General features: G+C 35.1%; 1 protein-coding gene and 1 long non-coding RNA gene across 2 annotated transcripts; both read right to left on the bottom strand.

Annotated features, from left to right (window-relative positions):
- Window positions 1-2,241: 2,241 nt before the first annotated feature.
- Window positions 2,242-3,075, bottom strand: LOC135310011 (uncharacterized). Its single transcript, XR_010370303.1, has 2 exons — window positions 2,703-3,075; window positions 2,242-2,667 (listed from the first exon to the last, which is right to left on the bottom strand). It is a non-coding gene; the product is annotated as an uncharacterized LOC135310011 (long non-coding RNA).
- A 1,960-nt stretch (window positions 3,076-5,035) lies between these two features.
- LOC128682250 (uncharacterized) lies at window positions 5,036-12,761 on the bottom strand. Its single transcript, XM_053766881.1, has 6 exons — window positions 12,446-12,761; window positions 10,956-11,090; window positions 9,583-9,766; window positions 8,402-8,533; window positions 7,249-7,386; window positions 5,036-6,665 (listed from the first exon to the last, which is right to left on the bottom strand). The coding sequence occupies exons 1-6, from the start codon at window positions 12,548-12,550 to the stop codon at window positions 6,523-6,525; spliced, it is 837 nt and encodes a 278-aa protein (XP_053622856.1). The 5' UTR covers window positions 12,551-12,761; the 3' UTR covers window positions 5,036-6,522.
- Between the last annotated feature and the right edge of the window lie 3 nt (window positions 12,762-12,764).

Raw genomic sequence — 12,764 nt, 5'->3', positions numbered from 1 at the left:
GTAGCTTAGTAGCCACAACACACCTGTAATTGGGTTTGGTTAGTACCAAACCCAATTACAGGTGTGTTGTGGCTTCTGCAGATACTACTGGATTTACAGCTGCACATTGCAACTGCACGTAAATACCGTAATGGTTATAGCAAAGTGGATATTACTGAATACCTGATCCATACATCGGCGAACATTGCTGGTTTTTCATTGCGATAAATAAAAGCTCTCATACAAACAGTAATGTTAACTCATTCGCGTTGGCAACGGTCCGTTTTTGGCATAAGTATGGGTTCCACAATTTACCATGACATGGCGAAAGAACATCAAAACTCACGAGAAACGGAACTACCTACCTACTACCGAACTACCTACGATAAAATATTAAGTAACCTACGATCTGTTTGTTAGTATAAATACTTATTGGAGATAATAAAAAGATTATAAAATTTGAATCTCATAAAAATTAGCTTTTATAAAAGTGCCTTGAAATTATGTAGTCATGTTAATTTATTAGTTTTTTGTGTTTAGTTAATTAATTATAAGGAAACACTGGAAATGCTATTGAAAATATACATATAGCGCGCTCAGAGTCTTAGAGACGAAAATTACCGAAAGTTTCCAATTTCAAGGAAACTTTCAAAATTACGGTAATTTTGGAAATTTTTACATTAATTTACTTTGTTTACAATATAATCGTGTGCATTTGAATTTTTTTTAAACTTCGGCAATTTATCAATGTAAATTCAAATTCAAAATTCTTTATTCAATTTAGGATGATATACATCACTTATTGACGTCGAAAAATTACTTAAACTAAGTCTACTGCCGGCTTCCAAAGCGCAGGTGAATAAGAAGCGGCGCAACAAACTTCACCGCAGCCTTTTCTCCAAGGACGTCAATTAACAAATATAGGTCTTATATATATATTAAAAATTAGGAGGACGAATTTACAATTGTAATTGTTTTTATATTTATTTTAGTAGTAACATAAAATACTACAGACATAATATAATACAATTATAAAATAAAACTGCCGTTTTCAGTAAGCCCTGTGCTCGAATATCGTTATTGTATATAAAAAAAATATTGTTGAAAACTTGACAGCAGTTCTGTTAGTTTTCATATAAAACTTTCCTTGTGAAGTTTCGGGAGGGAAACAATGAAATAAACGACCGCCATTAGCACACTGTTTATTCAACCGATGACATTGACAGCCAATACACAACAAGGAAATATTCCTGGTATTTTCATCTCTTTCTAGCTCCGACTATGGTTGATTTATCAGTAGGTAAATGTAAAAATTATTTTTATGTACCTATATTTTTTAAATCGAATATTTATAGTGTTTCTTCGCATGTTGATATTGTTAGAACAATAATTATATAAATTTATCTACACGGACAAATCATACAGATTGAGTTAGCCCCAAAGTAAGTTCGAGACTTGTGGTTGTAGGATATTAACTTAACAATACTGTATTATAATAACTTATACATATAGATAGACATCAATTCAGCCATAATCTCTTTTAGCACGGTCAATTTAGCATTAAAAACCTCATTAATTTAAAAAATGTGGAGTCCTTAATACTTGCCAATGAATATTCATTAGGTATATTTTGCAATTGATGTTTTAATGAGTTTCAAGTCAAGGTTTTAAATATCACAAATATTGTGTTTCTCGGCCAAACGGGAAGGATGGTTTACGTTTCGTTTAAAATGTGTTTGCCCAAATATTTGAGCCAATTGTCAGTGTCAAATTTGTGTTAGCATGTGTGTGTGTGTGTCATCGACCGGGATATTATATAAATATTAATTATATTGTTATCAGAATTGTGTACGTATTAAGTTAGACGATCATTAAGCAGCTGCAAAGCATAGTGCTATATTGTATTGCAATTTGCAATTAAGTTGAATCTCAATTTTAAAAAGCAATATGTGACGCGTTAAGTTTATTTTCATTTTTTATCTCGTTTTTTGAGCGAGAAACTGTATGACTTGAGAAAAGGTACCTTACGGATGGTCGCTTAAGACTTATCACTTTCTCATTTTTATTATATTACACATAACTTTATATTACAATGTTTTATACTATGTAGATGCGTATAATTATTCGTAAGCGACTGCCCTCAAGTACCTTTTACTCGTGAAACGTCATGACCCACGGATAGGTGTCGCTATTGTTGAATAATTGCAAGAATTTTCTTTTTTTTTTTTGTGGTCGTTGGGTCAATTTAGTCTTGTCATTAGATTTTGTTTTTTTTTTTTTAATTTTTTATTCTACTATGTATGTATGTACTGATTTATTTGACTGATTATAAGATGTGTATACGTTTTATCGAGATTTGTGTGAAGTGCGAGAAAAATTTGGCAAGCGGAGCTTGGGCTCTGACGTTTTATAACTATAAAAAAATTGGGATTTTCAGTCGAAAGAGATATTACTGAGATTAGTCCATTATTATAATATGATAGTCAATATTTATATTTTAAAGTCGCCGATTTTAATAAAATTTAATATATAACATATATTTTTAACCGATTCTATTCTTGAACGGCACCAATTTTATAAAACTTAAAAAATAGAGAAAGCAATGTTTTCTTTTTAAACAGAGATAGAGTAAGTTAATTACAGATATGTCAAGTATATTTTGCAATGTGGATAGGGGTGGTATTTATGCTATAAACATGAAATTAGTAGGTACTACGGAGTACCTACTAATTCCCATGCCTATAAATTTTAAAAGTAAAAGTTTTTCCCGCCATGTCAACTTATATTTGACGCGCTGCTGTTTTTAGCACCGTAGAATTATTTTTGTTTATTACCTCAGTCATTCTTATCTTAACATGAATCTCGTATTTTTCGGCGCTGAATTTATTATATTATATCTTATTCACCGCACCCTGGCGCCACATTCACATTTAATTAATAACGAATATTTAAAAAATGTTTTTTTTTTTACAAAAATGTCCATTCATTTTTATCACAAGCTTTTAATGACATCAAAGTGATCTTGTGGCATTTAACGCCTGACAAAAAACCCATATCCGTGCTGTAGGTTGAGGAGCTCCCTCGTTTGGAGCCGATCCGACCTACACCTTCAGGTCATGCTTATCATAATAATGCATTGTCATGGAAACTGAAGCAACGTGTGAAATTTCAACTGGTTGACTGGAAGTAGGAGAAATCGAACTTGCAAAATATGATTACATCACAGACAAGCAAATGAAAGCTTGTAAAAATATGTTTGTGGCGCTAGTGAGCCGGTAGTCAAATCTCTACTGACTGAGTGATTTTGTTGTATTAATAATTAATAAAAGTTTATATGTTACACTTGATGTTTTATTTACTTACTAGCTACGCCCCGGGGCTTCGCTCCTGTGGGCATTTCGAGATAAAAAGTATATACCAGGTAATTTTCTAACCATGTACCAAATTTCATAACAATTGGTCCAGTAGATAATGCGTGAAGAGGTAACAAACTTACTTTCGCATTTTCATTTCATTTATAATATCAGTTGGGATAATATTCTTATCTGCGGCAATATGTGGAACTATCAACAACTCGACCACGTTGTTGTTACTGACTGTACCGCCGCGTCAAATTGACATTCAATATTCTTCATTCAATTCAGAATGATATACTTGACGTTGGCAAAATCATCGTTTTGGCGAACGATGGAGCCAAGAAATTAAAAAAAAAACCATTGATGTCAAAAATGTGTACTCAACTAATTCGCCGATTTCCAGAGCGCAGGTGAAGAAGCGGCGCAACAAACTTCACCGCAGCCTTTTCTCCAAGGACGTCATTAGGTAGTATTACTGCACATTTATCCCGCCAGAGTAGAGCACTGTATGTTAGGTACACAAAAGCTTTGCCGCCTTTTGTCGATTAAAACGTTTATTTTAGAGTACTTTATTAATCCTTTCATTGTGTAAGCATTCGTTTGTGAAAATATACAACAATGTAGCATATTCGGGTGCCGATATATTGGGAGAAATCGTTTTCCATAAGATAAAAAATCTTTGAAAACTATGGGAAACCGCCTCACGCTGTAAAATTTTCCAGCCAGTAGGTAAATGGTCAAAAATATGCTCGGAACACTTCACACCTGACGACTTATGAAAATATGGACTTTATACAGATAAGGCTTTCAGTCAAAATCAAGTTTATCACCACAGTTGACCAAATAATGCAGAACATAACCTAAAATTGTGTTATTATTTTCAAGATAATTCACAAAATTCCTTCCTTTTTCCTTAAACTCGCGCCACGATTGCGTAGAAGGTATTTTTGGTCGTAAATCTGCAACAATATCGAAAATTGGCGCTTTTTGCCTCCATTGGAAATGTTTGCAAGTACCAGTAGCGCCATCTGCGCTAAGCTTTGCGTAATATGTATATTGACAAATGTCTTATTTTTACATTACAACTAAACTCCAAGGAACATGTCGTGGCGTGAATTATATAAAAAAATCACAACTCATTATTTGCGTGTCGATGGCAAATCTACAACTATTTTATGCTCTTCTAGCAGCCTGTCCCGGCTTCGCTCGAATAAAAACATGATAAATTACACCTTCCTCAGGACCACACTGTCTATTGGTGAAAACCGCATGAATATCCGTGCAGTACTTACCTAGTTTTAATTTTATCGTGAACGGACAGACAGACTCAGCAGAGGATTTTGTTTTATAATGTAAGGATAAGGATATATACTCGTCAGAACTTGTGTGCAAAAATTTATTTTACAGGAAAACTTTTATCGACATAACACACAAGTGTAGCTTGTAATTTTATTAGATAACACAGGGAAATTGTTATAAAATTCTCTTGCTCTAAATTTCCGAAGTTGATCGGCATGCCTTTTAACTGATTGTTCAAAACCCTGTAGCTTCACAGTATACAGGGCGTTGCCAATTCTCTTTAAATCTGACCGTGTAGCCACTGATGCTTGGGGTGGTTGTACACTCGCACTAAAACGTCCTCGCCGTCGACAAAATACACTTTACGATTGCCCTTATAATAGAAATAAAAAAAAAAACAATTGTAAACAAATTTTAGACTTTATTGATTTATATTTATTTTCCGATCACATAATTTCCTCATAATAGTTTCCCAAATTAATTAAAAACCATGTGTGACATGTATAACAAAACTATTTCAAAAAATAGATTTTTAAATGTATCAATAAAATAATCTCGATTTTAAGTAACATTAATTATAAAATATATTATAAGAAAATCTTTAGAAACTATATTTATAAAAGGCACGTCTCATGAAAATAATGCCACTTCTGGCAATAATTAAGACCTGAATGAATTAATAATTAAGAATGGATTATATTTAAGCACCGCAGGGCTCCGGCCCGGTGGGGATTTCGGGATAAAAAGTACCCTATGTTATTCCAGGTTATATTCTACCCGTGTAAGGCAGATGTAATAATAAATAAATATATTAGGACAAATCACACATATTGAGCCAGCCCCAAAGTAAGTTCGAGACTTGTGTTATGGGATACTAACTCAACGATACTATATTTTTATAACAAATACATATATAGATAAACATCCAAGACCCGGGCCAATCAGAAAAAGATCGTTTTCCATCATGAACCGACCGGGGGTCCAACCCGGGAGCTCTCGGTTCAGTGGCAAGAACTTTACCACTGCGCCACCGAGGTCGTCGAAATAATATATTAAAAAACTAGATTTCTCCCATTAATTTTCCCGCGGGAGCAATTATTTTTCCGGGACGAAAGGCACCCTATGCCTTTCTACATATTTCAAACTACATTTGTGCAAAATTTCGCGAATATTGGTTGTGTAGATAGAGCGTGAAGAGGTAACAAACTTACTTTCACATTATATAATATTAGTTAGGACGTTCAACATGATTCGAGCCTTGGACCTTCACAGGCTGTTTTAATCACTGTACCTCCACAGTTTCAATACACTTGTTTCATCTCCCTTTTTCGTTCTACGACGTCGTCGCCTCTTTTTGTTTACGTCATGTAACCTTTTATGGTGACGCAATAAACTACTTTTTCTATTGAACGGCAGCATACAAACATCACACGAATAAGGTTTCTCACCTGTATGTGTCAATGTATGCCTTTTTAACATACCCTTCTGACTAAAACACTGCTTACACTCCGCGCACTTGTAAGGTTTCTCACCTGTGTGAGTTCTCGAATGTCTCTTCAAATCATCGCAGTTATTAACGAACCGATATTTACATACATCACACACGTAAGGTTTCTCGCCTGTGTGTGTACACAAATGGCTCACAAGTTTCTCCCTCCTGGTGAATCGGCGCTGACACACATCACATTCGTAAGGTTTCTCACCGCTATGAGTTCTTAAATGTTTCACCAAATGCGCTTTCTGTCTAAACCTCCTTTTGCACTCATCACAGTAATAAGGTTTCTCATCGGAATGAATTCGAAAGTGTTGGATTAGGGCCATTTTACATTTTGCTCGATACTGACACACGTCACACTCGAAAATTTTGCTTGTATGTGTTTTTGTGTGTTTATTTATGTCTGCCAATAGTTTGAAGTTTAGCCGGCATATATTGCATGTGTATGGTCCACGCGTGCGTATTTTTTCTTATGCCTGTTCCTTGTATAACTTTTTTCTGTTTATACGATTTAGTTTTTTTAACTGGAGTTGAATCTGTTGAAAACAAATTTTCATATATTTACTAGCTGATGCTCGCGACTTCGTTCGCGTAGCAGAATAATTTTTGGTAACGAATGATAATTGATAGAGAGAAAATAAAACAAACCCAAAGGCAAATTCTATACATAAATGGGAGCTTTAGTCAGTTTAGGCAAGTTTTCAATGATAGATCACCCGTCGATATCGAAAGTATAATATACCTATGCCCAAATTTAAAAAAGAACATGACTCTTGTTCAGGTGTTTCAGATCTTCGATTTTAATACCTCAACAGAAAACGCTCATCAACACTTTTCTTAAGGCGTCATTTCTATATTTCCTATAGTTTAGTCGTACCATTATTGTTCCAGTTTTCAAAATCATTTATATGTTGCCCAGGCTTAATAGCTATATAACAAATAAAAGTTTCATTCGAATCCGTCCAGTAGATCCGGAGATTAGCGTGTACAAACAGACATACGACATACAAACAGACAGAATAAATATATAAGGACAAATCACACAGATTGAGCTAGCCCCAAAATTAGTCGCATACACAAAAGTGAACTTAACTCATGAGAAAGATTAAGTCTACATACCCTGTCTCTCTCTAACTGTCATCGCTTCATATTTGTCCTTCTCTAAAAGCTGTACCTTGTTTATCAGGTTATCTTCATCAATGTCAAACTTTATATCATACATGTTATATGTTTCTGCGTCTAAGGCTTGGTTGGAACCTGTAAATATAATATTTTAATTATAACTTGACTCTGTCTACCCCATAAGGGATATAGACCAATAAATAAATATATCAGGACAAATCACACAGATAGAGCTGGCCCCAAAGTAAGTTCGAGACTTGTGTTACGGGATACTGACTCAACGATACTATATTTTACAACATATACATATATAGATAAACATCCAAGACCCGGGCCAATCAGAAAAAGATCATTGTCCATCATGACCCGACCGGGGTTCGAACCCGGGACCTCTCGGTTCAGAGGCAAGCACTTGCACTTTACTAGTGCGCCACCGAGGACGTCAGACGTGACCGTACATAATTAGTTACTCCTGTGATGGACAGTCAATAGCTACTCTTACTGCTAAAACAAAAGCGAGCTTGCATGAGTAATAGAATAGAATAATTTTAATATTTCCAAGTAACTAAGATTCATACAAAAAAAAAAAACAATACAAAATATTAACTCAAATAATCAACATCATATTGAGTGTGTTATTGCTAACACTGTTATCAGTTATAACAGATATGACATCAGTTATTATTTTATTCAGGTCGTCTAAAGGCATCTGACATCTAGTGGCAGCTACATACACACTAGGGAACTAAACTGTCCACCAGTGTGCAGGTTTCCTCACGATGTTTTCCTTCGCCGGAAGCAAGTTTTGGTAAACATCATTTAATTTAGAATATGACGTGAAAAAGTGCCTGTGAAGGCCTAATTTCTGAACAAATGATTTGATTTTGACCATCTAATATCAACACTCCTCAGAAATGCTATAGTCGCCTATCCGGTGCTAAAACATAAATTTATATTTAAAAAATTGTAAGCCCTTCTGGCATGATAGGGACCAACACTGTTCAAATGAGTTTCTTTCGGCATTTCTTCTCAGCAGTGGTCGTTCCGAAATGCCAGTAGTTTGTGGAGAAATCACTATTTAATATCAAAATTGACGAGAAAAAGTACCTGTGAAGGTGTAATTTCTGAATAAATGATTTGATTTTGATACCTTCTCTGTCTTTCAATGCTGACTCCTTTTTTATATTCCTATCTGAATCCTGCACTTGTCTGTTTGTATCATTCTTATTAATATCAAACTGCATATTGTCGATTTGTACCAATGGCGGGAGCTCTTGAGAATCTGAAATTATTTTAATTAATTTATTAAATCTCTCTTATCTAAGTGTTTTCCCGGTTCCTTCCTCAGCCGTTGAGCGTCGGAGCCCAGGGTCCTCTTAGGTCCTGGGGTCTGATTCTCATACAATCTTAGTTTACTTATAGTTAGTTTATTAGTTTAGTTTATTATAATTAAACAAATTGACAGACCAAAAAGCTCAATCATTCGCTCGAAATTATTGTGATTTTTTTGTAAATGCATAAACAGCGCTTGAACCATCAGAAATAATCGGAGAAAACTGATGAAGTGAACTTCGATTGCGTGAGAATTGGGCTCCTGACCTCACAGCGATATATTACCGAGCGAATTTTTCTCTAGCGAATCATATTCCGCACTTGTACCGTACTTCCTCGCCAATTTTTTAATGTCTGTGCGAACACTCTAGTAAGGTTCATTGTGTCACAGAATAAACCGCATAGTGAAATAGTGATTAAATAATTATGTTATGTTATATATTATGTGATTTATTAATAGTCAATAAATAAATCTATACCGCCAAATCACACAGATTGAGTTAGCCCTAAAGTAAGTTCGAAACTTTGTAACTCGACGATACTATATTCTATAACATATACATATATAGATAAATATCTAAGACCCTGGTCATTCTGATAAAGATCATTTTCCATGTTGAGCTGACAAGACCAGATCGAACCCGGGGCCTCCAGTGTAGTAGACCGCCATGATGAACATTAAGATACGGAGATTGCCATAGTCAAAGCATATTTTAAGCTAAGGTATGTATTGTTCTATCAAAAAGTGGCAAACAATTTAGCTATAAGTATTAATATATTTTTTTATGAATTACTAGATGTTGTCCGGGGCTTCGCTCCCGTGGGAATTTTGAGATAAAATATAGCCTATAGCAATCTTGGATAACGTACCTTTCTAATGGTGAAAGAATTTTTGAAATCGGTTCTGTAGTTTCCGAGATTACCCGCTTCAAACATACAAACTCACAAACGCTTACCACTTTATAATAATAGTGTAGGTGGGATAAGTATATAACCTACCATCATGGTCATTAACAATTGGAATGTGGTCAAAATCCAATTCTTCTGATTGATACTCTGTTTTGATCACAAAAGGTGCAGATAGCAGAGAGGTACAGTAATAGTATTCCATGTTGGTTACGTTGAAGGATGCATACAGACTGTTAGCGACTAGATCTAACTGAGAAACGGATTGTGATGTTATCTGCAATTGAATATCAACAATGATCAAAATCAAAATCAAATCATTTCAAGGCCTTCACAGGCACTTTTTCACGTCACAATCTAAATTAAATGATGTTTACCAAAGCTACAAACTACTAGCATTTCGGAACGACCACTGCTGAGAAGAAATGCCGAAAGAGACTCATTCAAACAGTGTTGGTCCCTATTATGCCAGAAGGGCTTACCATTTTTTAAATATAAATTTATGTATAATTTCATATAGTCAAAGCTGTTATTCGGAAAGTAGTTGTGTCAGCTGCTTTTTTATAGTATACTGGATGTAGCCCGGGGCTTCGCTCCCGTGGGAAATTTGAGGTAAAATATAGCCTATAGCAATCTCGGATAATGTACCTTTCTAATGGTGAAAGATTTTTTGAAACAGGTTCGGTCGTTTTGGAGATTACCCCCTCAAACATACAAACTCACAAACGCTTACCTCTTTATGATAATAGTATAGATATCATACTTGCTTTTGCCCGGGGCTTCGGCCGCGTAAATTTTCCGGGATGAAAAGTACCCTATGTCCTTCCTTTACACTTCAAATTACATGTATGCAAATATCAATAAAATTGGTTGAGTAGATAGAGGGTGAAGAGGTAATAAACAAACTTACTTTCGCATTTATAATATTAGTTAGTTATCTCCCTAGCAGCTAATTTAACTAATATTTAGCTAATTATGACATTGTACCCCCATTTTGGATAATTCCGGAAAAGGAGTACTATAACACCGCAAATATTTTTGTAAGTATTTCTGAAATATTTTCTTTCGCTTAAGTTGTTTTATGATTTCAATTTACTTCGTGGAATTAGTATTTTCAGTTTTAGTTCTATTAGACAAAACAGGTGGTCAAAATGTTAAAAATTTTCATGCTACCCTATTCTTTTATTTTTCTAATATGATTTTAAAGTAGATATTTGATTATGATTTCCAAATCACTTTTCAGTATTTCTTTTTTTTGCAAAATTACATGAAAGAATTTTCGTGACTAATATATGACTAATATTTTGTGTATTTGTTTCTTTTTAAATTCAAGAATTTAGGCAAAACAAAAACAAAACAGCATGATTGGGCGTGATTCATGATGCGTGCAGGGTATTTGTTATACCTTTGCAGCATGAAAAAAAATCACATAACACTACAAGAAATTAAGACAAATTCGTTAATACCTCAGAATGCTTGTGCAATATATGATTGAGCATGTTCTCAGCTCTGGCCGAGGTCAGCATCAGCTTAAGGCACTTGTTGAGCTGAGCGTAGCACATGTAACATCCTGCCACGGGCCGACCATCTGCCGTATGCAGCTGAAATGTTAAAAGCCAGTTGAAGTGTTAGGTTTTCAGTATGAAATCCTACTTTTATATCTTCTATTGTTTTTACTGCTGCTAGATTTGATTAAAGACCTATGTTTGTTAATTGACGTCCTTGGAGAAAAGGCTGCGGTGAAGTATGTGAAGCGGCGGATTCTTCACCTGCGCTTTGGAAGTCGGCAGTAGTTAAGTTAGTTAGTTTCGACTTAGTTTAAGTAATTTTTTGACGTCAATAAGAGATGTATATCATCCTAAATTGAATAAAGAATCTTGAATTTGAATTAAAGTCCTCTAAAATTACGTTACTGTTATTTCAGTTGTTATATTTTTATGTAGTGAGAGCTACATAAAAATATAACAACTGTCCCACTGCTGGGCAAAAGCCTTCCCTCTCTGTTTCCAATCACTTCGATATGATATGGATCCGTGGTTATCTGAAATAAACAATTTTTATTTTATTTTAATTTTTATTTTATTTTATTTTATTTATTTTATTTTATTTACTTCGGTTCCTCGTCAGGTGTTGCCATTTCTCATCGAAGGCCATCAGTTCGTCAGACCATCGCATCTTTAGCTTGCCTTGCGATCTTTTCCCATCAGTCGGGACCCAGGTAGACAACCCAGGTACTCTTCTGGCCCATCTGTCTGGCACCATGCGGCTTACATAACCCGCACAATCCCACTTCAGTTTCGCAGACTTTCTACCAACATCAATTATTTGTGTGATGGAGCGTAAGGTAGTATTTCTGACGCGATCCGTCCTCTTTATACCTAATATACTACGCTCCATGGCTCTTTGGCAAACCTGCAGCTTTTGTTTTTTGGTCAGGGACCAAGTTTGAGCGCCGTAGGTTAGGATAGGCAAGATACACGTGTCAATGAGTCGTTTTTTACGACATGGGAGGTTGCCCTTCAACAGTTTCTTCATAGCTCAATAACTTTTCCAAGCATTGTTAATTCTTATAGTTAATGTGACTTTATAAAAACTAGTGTGGTTAGTGTGAATGTTGAGAAATTGTATTCATTGTTGAAACATCAGCAACATTAAATAAAAAAGGTTATTGCTAAGGTCCCGCTATATATGTAGTCATGTAATCAAAGCGCGAAAGTTAAAAACGACTATAAGAATTATGGAACGGACATAGACCAGCCGCCTGTCTAATTTCAACCCTCCTTGGGAATGCTGCGATTTAACTGTTAAGGCTATACGCCCTTTGTGGCCTCGTATGAAATCCACACTAGGAGGTGTAGTGATCATTTATACTGTGGGGTGGAACAAAATGCCACAAAATATATTTATTTGTAGCCTACAATAAGTACATAGCACAGATAGGTAGTTAGTTACTTACGGTAGTACTCATAAGCTTCTCAAAAACCTCCTGAAGGGAGCCTTCGATCTTAAAAGATCTAACATTCGTGGTTAGGCAGATCCGGCAAACAGTGGCGAGGGTCATTTTCAGGGGTATCTACAGGGATGCAAAACTATTATAAAACACTGTTCATCACGTAATTTCTCGTATGAAACACATTTTACGAGTTTGTGATACAAAGTTGTAAACTTGTTTGTATTGATATGTAAATGTAAACACATTCCTTATTTTAGTTTCTTTTATCCATAGCAGGTACCTACAGAAATTGAAGGCAAAGAGATCTAAGCCGACATTCGTT

Source organism: Plodia interpunctella, chromosome 29 (assembly GCF_027563975.2).
Source record: "Plodia interpunctella isolate USDA-ARS_2022_Savannah chromosome 29, ilPloInte3.2, whole genome shotgun sequence".
Lineage (NCBI taxonomy): Eukaryota > Metazoa > Arthropoda > Insecta > Lepidoptera > Pyralidae > Plodia > Plodia interpunctella.
The sequence above is the reverse complement of the archived record's forward strand: the minus strand, read 5'-3'. Positions and strand labels throughout refer to the sequence as shown.

What these genes read in the sequence shown, in the direction of transcription:
- LOC128682250 (XM_053766881.1), bottom strand. Translation starts at nt 12,550, where the DNA reads ATGACCCTCGCCACTGTTTGCCGGATCTGCCTAACCACGAATGTTAGA. An exon ending in AGAAGCTTATGAGTACTACC is followed by an intron (nt 11,091 to 12,445) that starts GTAAGTAACTAA and finishes TTAACATTTCAG; the next exon opens with CTGCATACGGCAGATGGTCG. An exon ending in TATTGCACAAGCATTCTGAG is followed by an intron (nt 9,767 to 10,955) that starts GTATTAACGAAT and finishes ATTCAATTGCAG; the next exon opens with ATAACATCACAATCCGTTTC.